The sequence below is a fragment of the Pseudophryne corroboree genome (assembly GCF_028390025.1).
Source record: "Pseudophryne corroboree isolate aPseCor3 chromosome 3 unlocalized genomic scaffold, aPseCor3.hap2 SUPER_3_unloc_70, whole genome shotgun sequence".
NCBI classification, from domain to species: domain Eukaryota; kingdom Metazoa; phylum Chordata; class Amphibia; order Anura; family Myobatrachidae; genus Pseudophryne; species Pseudophryne corroboree.
Window position 1 is genome coordinate 193,924 of NW_026967564.1, and position 15,006 is coordinate 208,929.

At 49.4% G+C, this 15,006-nt stretch overlaps 1 protein-coding gene across 1 annotated transcript in view; it reads right to left on the reverse strand.

The window, feature by feature from the left end:
• LOC134984665 (oocyte zinc finger protein XlCOF7.1-like) overlaps positions 1-10,203 on the reverse strand; it is a 57,818-nt gene extending 47,615 nt beyond the window's left edge. The window contains exons 1-5 of the mRNA XM_063950193.1: positions 10,116-10,203; positions 7,913-8,104; positions 6,798-6,876; positions 6,581-6,678; positions 6,166-6,421 (exon numbers count right to left, since the gene is read on the reverse strand). Coding sequence (XP_063806263.1) covers positions 6,166-6,421; positions 6,581-6,678; positions 6,798-6,840 — 397 coding nt within the window. The 5' untranslated portion in view covers positions 6,841-6,876; positions 7,913-8,104; positions 10,116-10,203. The remainder of the gene's footprint in view (positions 1-6,165; positions 6,422-6,580; positions 6,679-6,797; positions 6,877-7,912; positions 8,105-10,115) is intronic.
• Positions 10,204-15,006: the final 4,803 nt, after the last annotated feature.

The window sequence follows — 15,006 nt, forward strand, 5'->3', positions numbered from 1 at the left end:
ACCTTGATTATCACCTGCTGGGAATACAGCTTGTGAATGGCTTCCAAAACTGCCTCCCTGTCAGAGGGAGACGTCGGTAAAACCGACTTTTGGAAACGGCGAGGGGGATACGTCTCGAATTCCAATTTGTACCCCTGAAATATTACCTGAAGGATCCAGGGGTCTACTTGCGAGTGAGCCCACTGCGCACGGAAATTCATTGAGAACGGGCCCCCACCGTGCCTGAGCTTGTAAAGCCCTAGCGTCATACTGAGGGCTTGGCAGAGGCGGGAAAGGGTTTCTGTTCCTGGGAACTGGCTGATCTCTGCAGCCTTTTTCCTCTCCCTCTGTCACGAGCAGAAAAGAGGAACCTTTTGTCCGCTTGCCAACAAGGACTGCGCCTGATAATACATTGTCTTATTTTGAGAGGCGACCTGTGGTACAAACGTGGATATCCCAGCTGTTGCCGTGGCCCCCAGGTCTGAAAGACCGACCCCAAATGTCCCCTTTTTTAAGGCAATACTTCCAAATGCCGTTTGGAATCCGCATCACCTGACCACTTTACTGGCAGAAATGGACAACGCACTTATACTTGATGCCAGTCGGCAAATATTCCGCTGTGCATCACGCATATATAGAAATGCATCTTTTAAATGCTCTATAGGCAATAATATACTGTCCTTATCTAGGATATCAATATTTCCAGTCAGGGAATCCGACCACGCCAACCCAGCACTGCACCTCCAGGCTGAGGCGATTGCTGGTCGCAGTATAACACCAGTATGTGTGTAAATACATTTTAGGATACCCTCCTGCTTTCTATCAGCAGGATCCTTAAGGGCGGCCATCTCAGGAGAGGGTAGAGCCCTTGTTCTTACAAGCGTGTGAGCGCCTTATCCACCCTAGGGGGTGTCTCCCAACGCACCCTAACCTCTGGCGGGAAAAGGTATACTGCCAATAACTTTTTAGAAATGATCAATTGTTATCGGGGGGAAACCCACGCATCATCACACACCTCATTTTATTTCTCAGATTCAGGAAAACTACAGGTAGTTTTTCCTCACCAAACATAATACCCCTTTTTGGTGGTACTCGTATTATCAGAAATGTGTAAACATTTTCCATTGCCTCAATCATGCAACGTGTGGCCCTATTGGAAAACACGGTTATCTACAGGAGTCAGTATCCGTGTCAGCGTCTGTATCTGCCATCTGAGGTAACGGACGCTTTAGAGCCCCTGACGGCCTACGAGACGTCTGGACAGGCACAAGCTGAGTAGCCGGCTGTCTCATGTCAACCACTGTCTTTTATACAGAGCTGACACTGTCACGTAATTTTCAACAGTACATCCACTCAGGTGTCGACCCCCTAGGGGGTGACATCACTATTACAGACAATCTGCTCCGTCTCCACATCATTTTTCTCCTCACACATGTCGACACAAACGTACCGACACACAGCACACACACAGGGAATGCTCTGATAGAGGACAGGACCCCACGAGCCCTTTGGGGAGACAGAGGGAGAGTTTGCCAGCACACACCAGAGCGCTATATATATATATATATATATATACAGGGATAACCTTATATAAGTGTTTTTCCCTTTATAGCTGCTGTATGTTTTAATACTGCGCCTAATTAGTGCCCCCCTCTCTTTTTTTAACCCTTTCTGTAGTGTAGTGACTGCAGGGGAGAGCCAGGGAGCTTCCCTCCAACTGAGCTGTGAGGGAAAATGGCGCCAGTGTGCTGAGGAGATAGGCTCCGCCCCCTTTTCGGCGGCCTTATCTTCCGTTTTTCTGTATGTTCTAGCAGGGGTTAAATGCATCCATATAGCCCAGGAGCTATATGTGATGTATTTTTTGCCATGTAAGGTATTTGTTTTATTGCGTCTCAGGGCGCCCCCCCCAGCGCCCTGCACCCTCAGTGACCGGAGTGTGAAGTGTGCTGAGAGCAATGGCGCACAGCTGCGGTGCTGTGCGCTACCTTATTGAAGACAGGAACGTCTTCTGCCGCCGATTTTTCCGGACCTCTTCGCTCTTCTGGCTCTGTAAGGGGGCCGGCGGCGCGGCTCCGGGACCCATCCAGGCTGGACCTGTGATCGTCCCTCTGGAGCTAATGTCGAGTAGCCAAGAAGCCCAATCCACTCTGCAAGCAGGTGAGTTCGCTTCTTCTCCCCTTAGTCCCTCGATGCAGTGAGCCTGTTGCCAGCAGGACTCACTGAAAATAAAAAACCTAAACTAAAACTTTCACCAAGAAGCTCAGGAGAGCCCCTAGTGTGCACCCTTCTCGTTCGGGCACAGAGATCTAACTGAGGCTTGGAGGAGGGTCATAGGGGGAGGAGCCAGTGCACACCAGGTAGTCCTAAAGCTTTCTTTAGATGTGCCCAGACTCCTGCGGAGCCGCTATCCCCCCCATGGTCCTTACGGAGTTCCCAGCATCCACTAGGACGTCAGAGAAGCTACGGGTAGTTTTTTCTCACCAAACATAATACCCTTTTTAGTGGTACCTGGGGTAATGTCAGTAATGTGTAAAACATTTTTCATTGCCTCAATCATGTAACCGGTGGCCCTATTGGAAGTTACATTAGTCTCCTCGTCGTCGACACTGGAGTCGGTATAAGTGTCGACGTCTGTATCTGCCATCTGAGGTAGCGGGCGTTTTAGAGCCCCTGATGGCCTTTGAGACGCCTGGACAGGCACAAGCTGAGTAGCCGGCTGTCCCATGTCGTCAAACCTTTTGTGTAAGGAGTTGACACTTTCACGTAATTCCTTCCATAAGTCCATCCACTCAGGTGTCGACCCCGCAGGGGGTGACATCACATTTACAGGCATTTGCTCCGCCTCCACATAATTCTCCTCATCATACATGTCGACACAGCCATACCGACACACAGCACACACACCGGGAATGCTCTGATAGAGGACAGGACCCCACTAGCCCTTTGGAGAGACAGAGGGAGAGTATGCCAGCACACACCAGAGCGCTATATATACTGGGATATCACTATACAGAGTGTTTTCCCTTATAGCTGCTTTTATATCATACACTGCGCCTAAATTGAGTGCCCCCCCCTCTCTTTTTTACCCTTTCTGTAGTGCAGGACTGCAGGGGAGAGCCAGGGAGCGATCCTTCCAGCGGAGCTGTGAGGGAAAATGGCGCCGGTGTGCTGAGGGAGATAGCTCCGCCCCTTTCTCGGCTGACTTTCCCCCGCTTTTTCTGGAAATCTGGCAGGGGTTAATTTACACCTATATAGCCCTTTGGACTATATATGGTGTATATTTGCCAGCCAAGGTGTGTTATTGCTGCTCAGGGCGACCCCCCCCAGCGCCCTGCACCCGTCAGTGACCGCAGTGTGAGGTGTGCATGAGGAGCAATGGCGCACAGCTGCAGTGCTGTGCACTACCTTGATGAAGACTGATGTCTTCTGCCGCCGATTTTCTGGACCACTTCTTGCTTCTGGCTCTGTAAGGAGGACGGTGGCGCGGCTCCGGGACCGGACGACAGAGTTTAGGCCTGTGTTCGATCCCTCTGGAGCTAATGGTGTCCAGTAGCCTAAGAAGCCCAAGCTAGCTGCAAGCAGGTAGGTTCGCTTCTTCTCCCCTCAGTCCCTCGTAGCAGTGAGCCTGTTGCCAGCAGGTCTCACTGAAAATAAAAAAACCTAAATCTAACTTTCTTTCTAGGAGCTCAGGAGAGCCCCTAGTGTGCATCCAGCTCAGCCGGGCACAAAGATCTAACTGAGGTCTGGAGGAGGGTCATAGGGGAGGAGCCAGTGCACACCAGGTAGTCCTAAAGCTTTCTTATTTGTGCCCAGTCTCCTGCGGAGCCGCTATTCCCCATGGTCCTTACGGAGTTCCCAGCATCCACTAGGACGTCAGAGAAATATGTACTAGTGGCCCCACATGGGCAGCACCAGAGGTGTAAGGTGTAGCCATGGGCCAGGGCAGCAGCACCCTCCCCCCAAGACTTTCCAGATAGTGGGCATGTCCAGCATCAAGGGGGAAGTTAAAAATAAATAAAATTACATATTATGAGCACATTATATGGTACACCTTCAGAATTTAGGAAACTATATAATTCTTTAGGTAGATATATTTTCTTGCTTATTACACCAACCGTATCCCAATCACTATTCACTCAATCTTATATGTCAGCCAAGCAGACAGACAGAGCATACACTAGATCATCTGCAATCACAGGCTAAGTGGCAAAGTCATTTTCATATATGCAAATTATTCTGTATCTTATTCGTTATGTCTATAAAAAGGACCACATGTCCTCAAACAAAACAGGCCCCACAGGTGCGTCGGCCTACCGGGAATCTTCCTTGCAAGCCCTATGGCCAATCCGCCTCTGCCCACAGGTGCACCATGCTCCAAGCAGGGGCCAGGGAAGATTTCTTCCAGTTGATGAGCCACCCGTGGGCTTGCAGAAACTGGATAGTCAGATGCAGATGGCGTAGGAGAGTTTCTGGGGAATTTGCCAGGATCAACAAGTCGTCCAGGTACGGTACGATCCTGACCCCTTGACGGCGGAGCACAGCCGTCATGACCACCAGAACCTTGGTGAAGACTTGTGGAGCCGTGGTCAAACCAAAGGGTAACGCCCAAAATTGGTAATGGAGGTTGCCAACCGCAAACCTCAGGTATTGCTGATGCGACATTGCAATGGGAATATGCAGGTAAGCATCCTGTATGTCCAGGGAGACCATATAATCCCCAGGTTCCAATGCCAGAACAATAGAGCGAAGAGTTTCCATACGAAACTTGGAGACCTTCACAAATTTGTTCAAGGACTTGAGGTTGAGAATGGGCCGGGAAGACCCATTCGGTTTCGGGACTAGGAACAGCGGTGAATAGTACCCCTTGCCTCTCTGAGCCAGAGGCACCTGTACTACCACTCCTGTGTCCAGTAGGGACTGTACCACCGAATGAAGAGTTTTTGCCTTTACCTGATCCGAAGGGATGTCTATCAGGCAAAATCTATGAGAGGGGCGATTTTTGAAAGATACGGTGTAACCTCAAGTGACGACTTCCCGTACCCAGGCATCGGAAGTGGTCTTCAACCATTCCTGGGTATACCCTAGAAGTCGCCCCCCCACCCTAGGATCCCCCATGCGGCAGGCAATTTAGTTTTGGAAGCAGGCTGACGGGTAGCCCAGGCCAGTTTGTGCTTATTTGGTTTGGAAGTGCGTACCTGTTTCGAGTACGCCTGACCCTTTGCTTACCCTGAAGGACAAGGGAGTACTCTTAGCCTTCGGCAACGAAGGGGCAATACTAGGTAAACACATTGTTTTAGCAGAAGCTAAGTCAGCCACTATCTTATTGAGGTCTTCTCCGAAAAGAATGTCTCCCTTAAATGGGAGTACCTCCAGGGTTTTCTTAGAAGACAGATCCACAGACAAGGACTGCAACCATAGAATCCGGCGAGCCAGTATGGACGTAGTAGAAACCTTGGCCGCCAGAATACCTGTATCCGAAGCCGCCTCCTTAATGTAATGACACGCTGTGACAATATATGACAAGCATTGTCTAGCATGATCAGAAGCGTTGGACGGCAACTCCGCCTCCAGCTCCTGAGCCCACGCTTCCACAGCTTCTGCAGCCCATGTCGCGGCAATGGTGGGCCTATGTGCAGCACCGGTTAGGGTGTAAATTGCCTTTAAACAACCCTCCACACGCTTATCCGTCGGCTCTCTCAGGGACGTGACAATAGTTACGGGCAGAGCTGAGGATACCACCAGCTGCGCCACCTGCGAATCCACTGGCGGGTGTGATTCCCAATTTTTACTTAGCTCCGCAGCGAGGGGGTAGCGAGCCAGCATCTTCTTGTGAGGCATGAATTTCTTTAAAAAGCTATTTCCTGGGGCTGCAGCACCCGTGTTGTATGCCTGCTTACTGCATGGCACCAACTACAAAACTGAGCTCCTGTGCACAAAGGTGGGGTTATAGAGGAATGGCGCTATGCATTCTGGGAAGAAGGTCAAAGCTTTGAGCCTGTTGGTGCATCGGATCAAGAGCCTACTCTACATCCCAATGTCATTCCCTGTGGAGCCCAGTGTACCCCGCAGCAGAAATACATATTCCACATTAGTCTGTACTGACAGAGGAGGGTGTAGGATAAGAGATTGCTGTAGTGACTGAGGAAGGAGAATATGTGACTTCTGTAATAAGTGTTTATTACTCACCTGTGCTGATATCTGTAGGGATCTCCTCCTCCTTACACTGCTGATCACCCCTCACATACGTCTCTTCTTCTCCCTCTGTATCTTCTGCCTTTATATCAGTCACATACGTCTCTTCTTCTCCCTCTATATCTTCTGCCTTTATATCAGTCACATACGTCTCTTCTTCTCCCTCTATATCTTCTGCCTTTATATCAGTCACATACGTCTCTTCTTCTCCCTCTGTATCTTCTGTTTTAATATTAGACAGACGTTCTACCTACAAATAAAATAACAAAACCTATAATGACATTTGCATACAGTCAGGTTAAACTGAGGTGAAACAATATAATATCAGTGTATAAGACGCACAGCTCCTCTACAGATCATATAGTGACAGTCACTTTGGTATATTGGGGAGACCCTAAATACCGCCTACCTGATCCTCCTGTGGGATCCTGTGATTCTCCTCTGTACAATCCTCGGAATACAGAGGACGGGGACATCTCTCTGGGGTATCTCTGTTACTGGGCCCATCTGTAGGAGACACACAGTGACTGAGTACAGTGTATATATGCGATTATCAGATGATGTGTGTATATAGGGGGCCCCCATACCTGCTCTCCCCTGTACAATACATGACAGTCTCCTCTTACCCAGTGATGTGAGGGGCCGGTGATTCTCCATCATCACGTCCATGTAAAGACCCTTGTGTTCCTCTATATACTCCACCTCCTGCATGGAGACATAGACAGTGACATCCTGACACCTTATAGGAACCTGACACACACAGTGATACAGTCATCACCCAGACACATCCCCTGGTGTTACTGTATAATGCCCCATTCCCAGCAGTCACCTCTCCAGTCATCACCCAGACACGTCCCCTGGTGTTACTGTATAATGCCCCATTCCCAGCAGTCACCTCTCCAGTCATCACCCAGACACATCCCCTGGTGTTACTGTATAATGCTCCATTCCCAGCAGTCACCTCTCCAGTCATCACCCAGACACATCCCCTGGTGTTACTGTATAATGTCCCATTCCCAGCAGTCACCTCTCTAGTCATCACCCAGACACATCCCCTGGTGTTACTGTATAATGCCCCATTGCCAGCAGTCACCTCTCCAGTCATCACCCAGACACATCCCTCGTGTTACTGTATAATGCCCCATTCCCTGCAGTCACCTCTCCAGTCATCACCCAGACACATCCCCTGGTGTTACTGTATAATGTCCCATTCCCAGCAGTCACCTCTCCAGTCATCACCCGGACACATCCCCCGGTGTTACTGTATAATGCCCCATTGCCAGCAGTCACCTCTCCAGTCATCACCCAGACACGTCCCCTGGTGTTACTGTATAATGCCCCATTCCCAGCAGTCACCTCTCCAGTCATCACCCAGAAACATCCCCCCGGTGTTACTGTATAATGTCCCATTCCCAGCAGTCACCACCCAGACACATCCCCTGGTGTTACTGTACAATGCCCCATTCCCAGCAGTCACCTCTCCTGTCATAACCTGGACACATCCCCTGGTGTTTCTGTATAATGCCCCATTCCCAGCAGTCACCTCTCCAGTCCTCACCCAGACACATTCCCTGGTGTTACTGTATAATGTCCCATTCCCAGCAGTCACCTCTCCAGTCATCACCCAGACACATCCCCTGGTGTTACTATATAATGTCCCATTCCCAGCAGTCACCTCTCCAGTCATCACCCAGACACGTCCCCTGGTGTTACTGTATAATGTCCCATTCCCAGCAGTCACCTCTCCAGTCAGCAGCTGAATGATCTTGTTGGTGAGTTCCAGGATCTTCTGGTCACTGTGTCTCTCATGTATCAGTGAGTGAGGTGGAGGCACTGTGATGGGGCTGTGGGTCGTGCTTAGTCCGCCTGACACACGAGGATGGCTGCTGGGTGTCTCACACTCACCAGATATCTTCTTCACTACTGTGTAACCCTGCAAAATGGGGAGACATCAATATAGCTGCAAATACTCCCAGATCCCCTCACTTCCCCAGTCACGTCCCTGTATTATTACTAGAGATATAAGTTATGTCACGGTGATGCTCACAGATCCCCTCTCCTCCCCAGTGATATTTCTGTATTATAGCTATAGATATAAGTGATGTCATAGTGACACTCCCAGATCCCTTCACCTCCCCAGTCATGTACCTGTACTACAACTATAGATATAAGTGACATCACTGTGATGGTCCCAGATCCCATCACCTACCCAGTCATATTCCTGTATTATTACTATAGATATAAGTAATGTAAATGTGACGCTCCCAGATCCCCTCACCTCCCCAGTCATGTCCCTGTATTATTACTATAGATATAAGTGATGTCACTATGATGCTCCCAGATTCCCTCACCTCCCCAGTCATGTCCCTGTATTATTACTATAGATATAAGTGATGTCACTGTGATATTCCCAGATGCCCTCACCTCCCCAGTCATGTCCCTGTATTATTACTATAGATATAAGTGATGTCACTGTGATACTCCCAGATCCCCTCAGCTCCCCAGTCATGTTCCTGTATTATTATTATTAGTATTATAGATATAAGTGATGTCACTGTGATATTCCCAGATTCCCTCACCTCCCCAGTCATGTTCCTGTATTATTATTATTATTAGTATTATAGATATAAGTGATGTCACTGTGCTATTCCCAGATGCCCTCACCTCCCCAGTCATGTTCCTGTATTATTATTATAGATATGTTATGTCACTGTGACACTCCCAGGAGTCTGATATACATTTACTTCATACTGCTCCAATTATCAGCTGATACACATGCCAGGGATATTACGGTCTCTGCTTTAATACATCCTAGATTTTGAGCAATATTTCCAATCCCCACAGTATCCCTTATCCAAAATGCTTGGGACCAGAGGTATTTTGGATATTGGATTATTCCGTATTTTGGAATAAATTGCATACCATAATGAGATATCATGGTGATGGAACCCAAGTCTAAGCACAGAACGCATTTATGTTACATATACACCTTATACACACAGCCGGAAGGTAATTTTAGCCAATATTTTTTTATAACTTTGTGCATTGAACAAAGTTTGTGTACATTGAGCCATCAAAAAACAAAGGTTTCACTATCTCACTCAAAAAAGTCTGTATTTCGGAATATTTGGATATGGGATAATCAACCTGTAGTAATAATAATAACGACACTAAAGGCTGCACCCCAGTATAACAATAATAACAGATGTATTTAAAAGCAGGACACCACAGACCATTCCTCCTGTATTGTAGGAAATCACCATCACTCCCAATGTATAATAATAATACCAGGACACCACAAGCTGCTGTCCCTGTATAATAATAACCGTACACAAAAACTTGCTCACTCTGTATAACACTAAAAACAACAGCACACCCCATTCTGCTCTCCCTTTATATTAATAATAAAATCACACAATAGGCTGTTCCCCCAGAAAAAATATAATAGGACACTACAAGTCGCTCCCCCTGTATAATAATAACAGGACACCACATGCTGCTCCTCTGTATAATAATAATAACAGGACACCACAAGCTGCTCCCCCTGTATAATAATAATAATAATAATAATAATAACAGGACACCACAGGCTGCTCCCCCTGTATAATAATAATAACAGGACACCACAGGCTGCTCCCCCTGTATAATAATAATAACAGGACACCACAGGCTGCTCCCCCTGTATAATAATAATAATAACAACAGGACACCACAGGCTGCTCCCCCTGTATAATAATAATAACAGGACACCACAAGCTGCTCCCCCTGAATAATAATAACAGGACACCACAGGCTGCTCCCCCTGTATAATAATAATAACAGGACACCACAGGCTGCTCCCCCTGTATAGTAATAATATCAGGACACCACAGGCTGCTCCCCCTGTATAGTAATAATATCAGGGCACCACAGGCTGCTCCCCCTGTATAGTAAGACGCCATTACCTGATCTCCACGGACACTGCGAGGCAGCAAGCAGTCGATGAAAACTCACTTCCTGTATGTGGAACGCACAGTCCGGAAGTAAGGTGGAACGCACAGTCAGGAAGTAGGGCATGATTGGCAAAGGCTGCTTTCTGGTTATTGGCCCCTCCCCTCTACACCACGCCTGCACCTCCGCCCCCAGTAATATTTAAACCATAAAAGTCCTCAGTGCAGGAGGCCGGCGGCCATTTTCTTGTAGACCAGTCCGGCAGCAGCAATAAGAACAAACCGCAATAGATTCCCTGACGGTCTAGTGACGTCAGGAGCGGCGGCCATTTTCCCCTGGTCTGAGCTCCGCCTTCCTTCTATCATTCCCACAAGGCAGCAGGAGCAGAGAGCAGCCATTGCTGTGTCTGGCAGCAGGTAAAGATATTATTATTATTATTCTATAGGCTGAGCAGCTCTGGTGTCAGGTTCTGTACTACAGGGGGAGCAGCCTCTGGTGCCTTGTTATAGTGCAGCTGGAGCAGCCTCTGGTGCTGCATTATCCCTGTACAGGTGGCTGACACTCTAGTGTCCTATTACTGTAATACAGGTGACGCAGACCCCGCCGTTACCGTGATACAGGTGGAGCAGACCCCGCCGTTACCGTAATACAGGTGGTGCAGACCCCGCCATTACCGCAATACAGGAGGTGCAGACCCCGCCGTTACCGTAATACAGGTGGCGCAGACCCCGCCGTTACCGTAATACAGGTGGCGCAGACCCCGCCGTTACCGTAATACAGGTGGAGCAGACCTCGCCGTTACCGTAATACAGGTGACGCAGACCCCGCCGTTACCGTAATACAGGTGGAGCAGACCCCGCCGTTACCTTAATACAGGTGACGCAGACCCCGGCGCTAACGTAATACAGGTGGTGCAGACCCCGACGTTACCGTAATACAGGTGGCGCAGACCCCGCCGTTACCGTATTACAGTGGCGCAGACCCCATAGTTACCGTAATACAGGTGGCGTAGACCCCGTAGTTACCATAATACAGGTGGCGCAGACCCCGTAGTTACCATAATACAGGTGGCGCAGACCCCGCCGTTACCGTAATACAGGCGTCGCAGACCCCGCCGTTACCGTAATACAGGCGTCACAGACCCCACCGTTACCGTAATAAAGGTGGCGCAGACCCCGCCGTTACCGTAATACAGGTGGAGCAGACCCCGCCATTACCGCAATACAGGAGGTGCAGACCCCGCCGTTACCGTAATACAGGTGGCGCAGACCCCGCCGTTACCGTAATACAGGTGGCGCAGACCCCGCCGTTACCATAATACAGGTGGCGCAGACGCCGCCGTTACCGTAATACAGGTGGAGCAGACCCCGCCGTTACCGTAATACAGGTGTCGCAGACCTCGCCGTTACCGTAATACAGGTGACGCAGACCCCGCCGTTACCGTAATACAGGTGGAGCAGACCCCGCCGTTACCTTAATACAGGTGACGCAGACCCCGGCGCTAACGTAATACAGGTGGTGCAGACCCCGACGTTACCGTAATACAGGTGGCGCAGACCCCGCCGTTACCGTATTACAGTGGCGCAGACCCCATAGTTACCGTAATACAGGTGGCGTAGACCCCGTAGTTACCATAATACAGGTGGCACAGACCCCGTAGTTACCATAATACAGGTGGCGCAGACCCCGCCGTTACCGTAATACAGGCGTCGCAGACCCCGCCGTTACCGTAATACAGGCGTCACAGACCCCGCCGTTACCGTAATACAGGCGTCACAGACCCCGCCGTTACCGTAATAAAGGTGGCGCAGCCCCTGCCGTTACCGTAATACAGGTGGCGCAGACCCCGCCGTTACCGTAATACAGTGGCGCAGACCCCGCCGTTACCTTAATACAGGTGACGCAGACCCCGGCGCTAACGTAATACAGGTGGTGCAGACCCCGACGTTACCGTAATACAGGTGGCGTAGACCCCGTAGTTACCATAATACAGGTGGCGCAGACCCCGTAGTTATCATAATACAGGTGGCGCAGACCCCGCCGTTACCGTAATACAGGTGGTGCAGACCCTGCCGTTACCGTAATACAGGAGGTGCAGACCCCGCCGTTACCGTAATACAGGTGGTGCAGACCCCGGCGTTACCGTAATACAGGTGGTGCAGACCCCGGCGTTACCGTAATAAAAGCGGCTTAGACCCCGGAGTTAAAGACCCCGGCGTTACCGTAATACAGGTGGTGCAGACTCCGGCGTTACAGTAATACAAGCGGAGCAGACCCCGGAGTTTAAGACCCCGGCGTTACCGTAATACAGGTGGCGCAGGCCCCGCCGTTACCGTAATACAGGTGGCGCAGAGCCCGCCGTTACCGTAATACAGGTGACACAGACCCCGCCGTTACCGTAATACAGATGGCGCAGACCACGCCGTTGCCGTAATACGGGTGGAGCAGACCCTGCCGTTACCGTAATACGGGTGGCGCAGACCCCACCGTTACTGTATTTCCATAAATGGAGCATTACAGGTGTTGTGTGTTGTGTCCTTTGGCATTGTACTATACAGGGGGAGCGACCTGTGTTGTATTAATATTCAGGGGAGCAGCATGTGTTGTCATAATATACAGGGGTAGCGGCCTGTACTGTCATAATATACAGGTGGAGGGTCCTGTGGTGTCTTATTATTATTATATAGGGTGAGCGGCATGTATTGGCTTTCTATATTAGCATCCTGTGCTGTCCTAGTATACAGGGGGAGCGGCCTGTGTTGTCTTAATATACAGGGATAGCATCCTGTGCTGTCATAGTATACAGCGGGAGCGGCCTGTGTTGTCATAATATACAGGGGTAGCATCCTGTGCTGTCATCGTATACAGGGGGAGCGGCCTGTATTGTCATAATATACAGGGGTAGCATCCTGTGCTGTCATATTATACAGGAGGAGCGGCCTGTGTTGTCATCCTGTGCTGTCATAGTATACAGGGGGAGCGGCCTGTATTGTCATAATATACAGGGATAGCATCCTGTGCCGTCATTGTATACAGGGGAGCGGCCTGTTCTGTCATAGTATACAGGGGCAGTGGCCTGTGTTGTCATAATATACAGGGATAGCATCCTGTGCTGTCATACTATACAGGGGGAGCGGCCTGTGTTGTCATAATATACAGGGGTAGCATCCTGTGCTGTCATCGTAAACGGGGGGAGCGGCCTGTATTGTCATAATATACAGGGGGAGCATCCTGTGCTGTCATAGTATACAGGAGGAGCGGCCTGTGTTGTCATCCTGTGCTGTCATATTATACAGGGGGAGTGGCCTGTGTTGCTATAATTTACAGGGGTAGCATCATGTGCTGTCATGGTATACAGGGGGAGCGGCCTGTGTTTTCATTATATACAGGGGTAGCATCCTGTGTTGTCATAGTATACAGGGGGAGCGACCTGTGTTTTCATAATATACAAGGGTAGCATAATGTGCTGTCATAGTATACAGGGGGAGCGGCCTGTATTGTCATAATATACAGGGGTATCATTCTGTGCCGTCATTGAATACAGATGGAGCGGCCTGTGCTGTCATAGTATACAGGGGGAGGGGCCTGTGGTGTCTTGTTACTATTATTATATAGGGAGAGCAGCATGTATTGGCTTTCTATACAGAAGGAGTGGCCTGTGCTGTCATTGTATACAGGGGTAGCATCCTGTGCTGGCATAGTATACAGGGGGAGCGACCTGTGTTTTCATAATATACAAGGGTAGCATCCTGTGCCGTCATAGTATACAGGGGGAGCGGCCTGTGTTGTCATAGTATACAGGAGGAGCGGCCTGTGTTTTCATAATATACAAGGGTAGCATCCTGTGCCGTCATAGTATACAGGGGGAGCGGCCTGTGTTGTCATAGTATACAGGAGGAGCGGCCTGTGTTTTCATAATATACAAGGGTAGCATCCTGTGCCGTCATAGTATACAGGGGGAGCGGCCTGTGTTGTCATAGTATACAGGAGGAGCGGTCTGTATTAACATAATATACAGGGGTAGCATCATGTGCTGTCATAGTATACAGGGGGAGTGGCCTGTGTTTACATAATATACAGGGGTAGCATCATGTGCCGTCATAGTATACAGGGGTAGCATCCTGTGTTGTCATAGTATACAGGAGGAGCGGCCTGTGTTTTCATAATATACAAGGGTAGCATCCTGTGCTGTCATAGTATACAGGGGGAGCGGTCTGTATTAACATAATATACAGGGGTAGCATCATGTGCTGTCATAGTATACAGGGGGAGTGGCCTGTGTTGTCATAATATACAGGGGGAGCGGTCTGTGTTGTCATAGTATACAGGAGGAGCGGCCTGTGTTGCTGTAATATACAGGGGTAGCATCCTGTGCTGTCATAGTATACAGGAGGAGCGGCCTGTGTTTTCATAATATACAGGGGTAGCATCCTGTGCTGTCATAGTATACAGGGGGAGTGGCCTGTGTTGTCATAATATACAGGGGTAGCATCCTGTGTCGTCATTGTATACAGGGGTAGTAGCATAATATACAGGGGCAGCGTCCTGTACTTTCATAGTATACAGGAGGAGCGACCTGTGTTGTCATAATATGCAGGCGGAGAGGCCTGTGGTGTCTTGTTACTATTATTATATAGGGAAAGCAGCATGTATTGGCTTTCTATACAGAAGGAGCGGCCTGTATTGTCATAATATACAGGGGTAGCATCCTGTGCCGTCATTGTATACAGGGGGAGCGGCCTGTGCTGTCATAGTATACAAGGGGAGCAGCCTGTGTTGTCATAGTATACAGGGGGAGCAGCCTGTGTTGTCATAGTATACAGGGGGAGCAGCCTGTGGTGTCTTGATACTGTTATTATATAGGGTGAGCAGCATATTTTGGCTTTCTATACAGAAGGAGTGGCC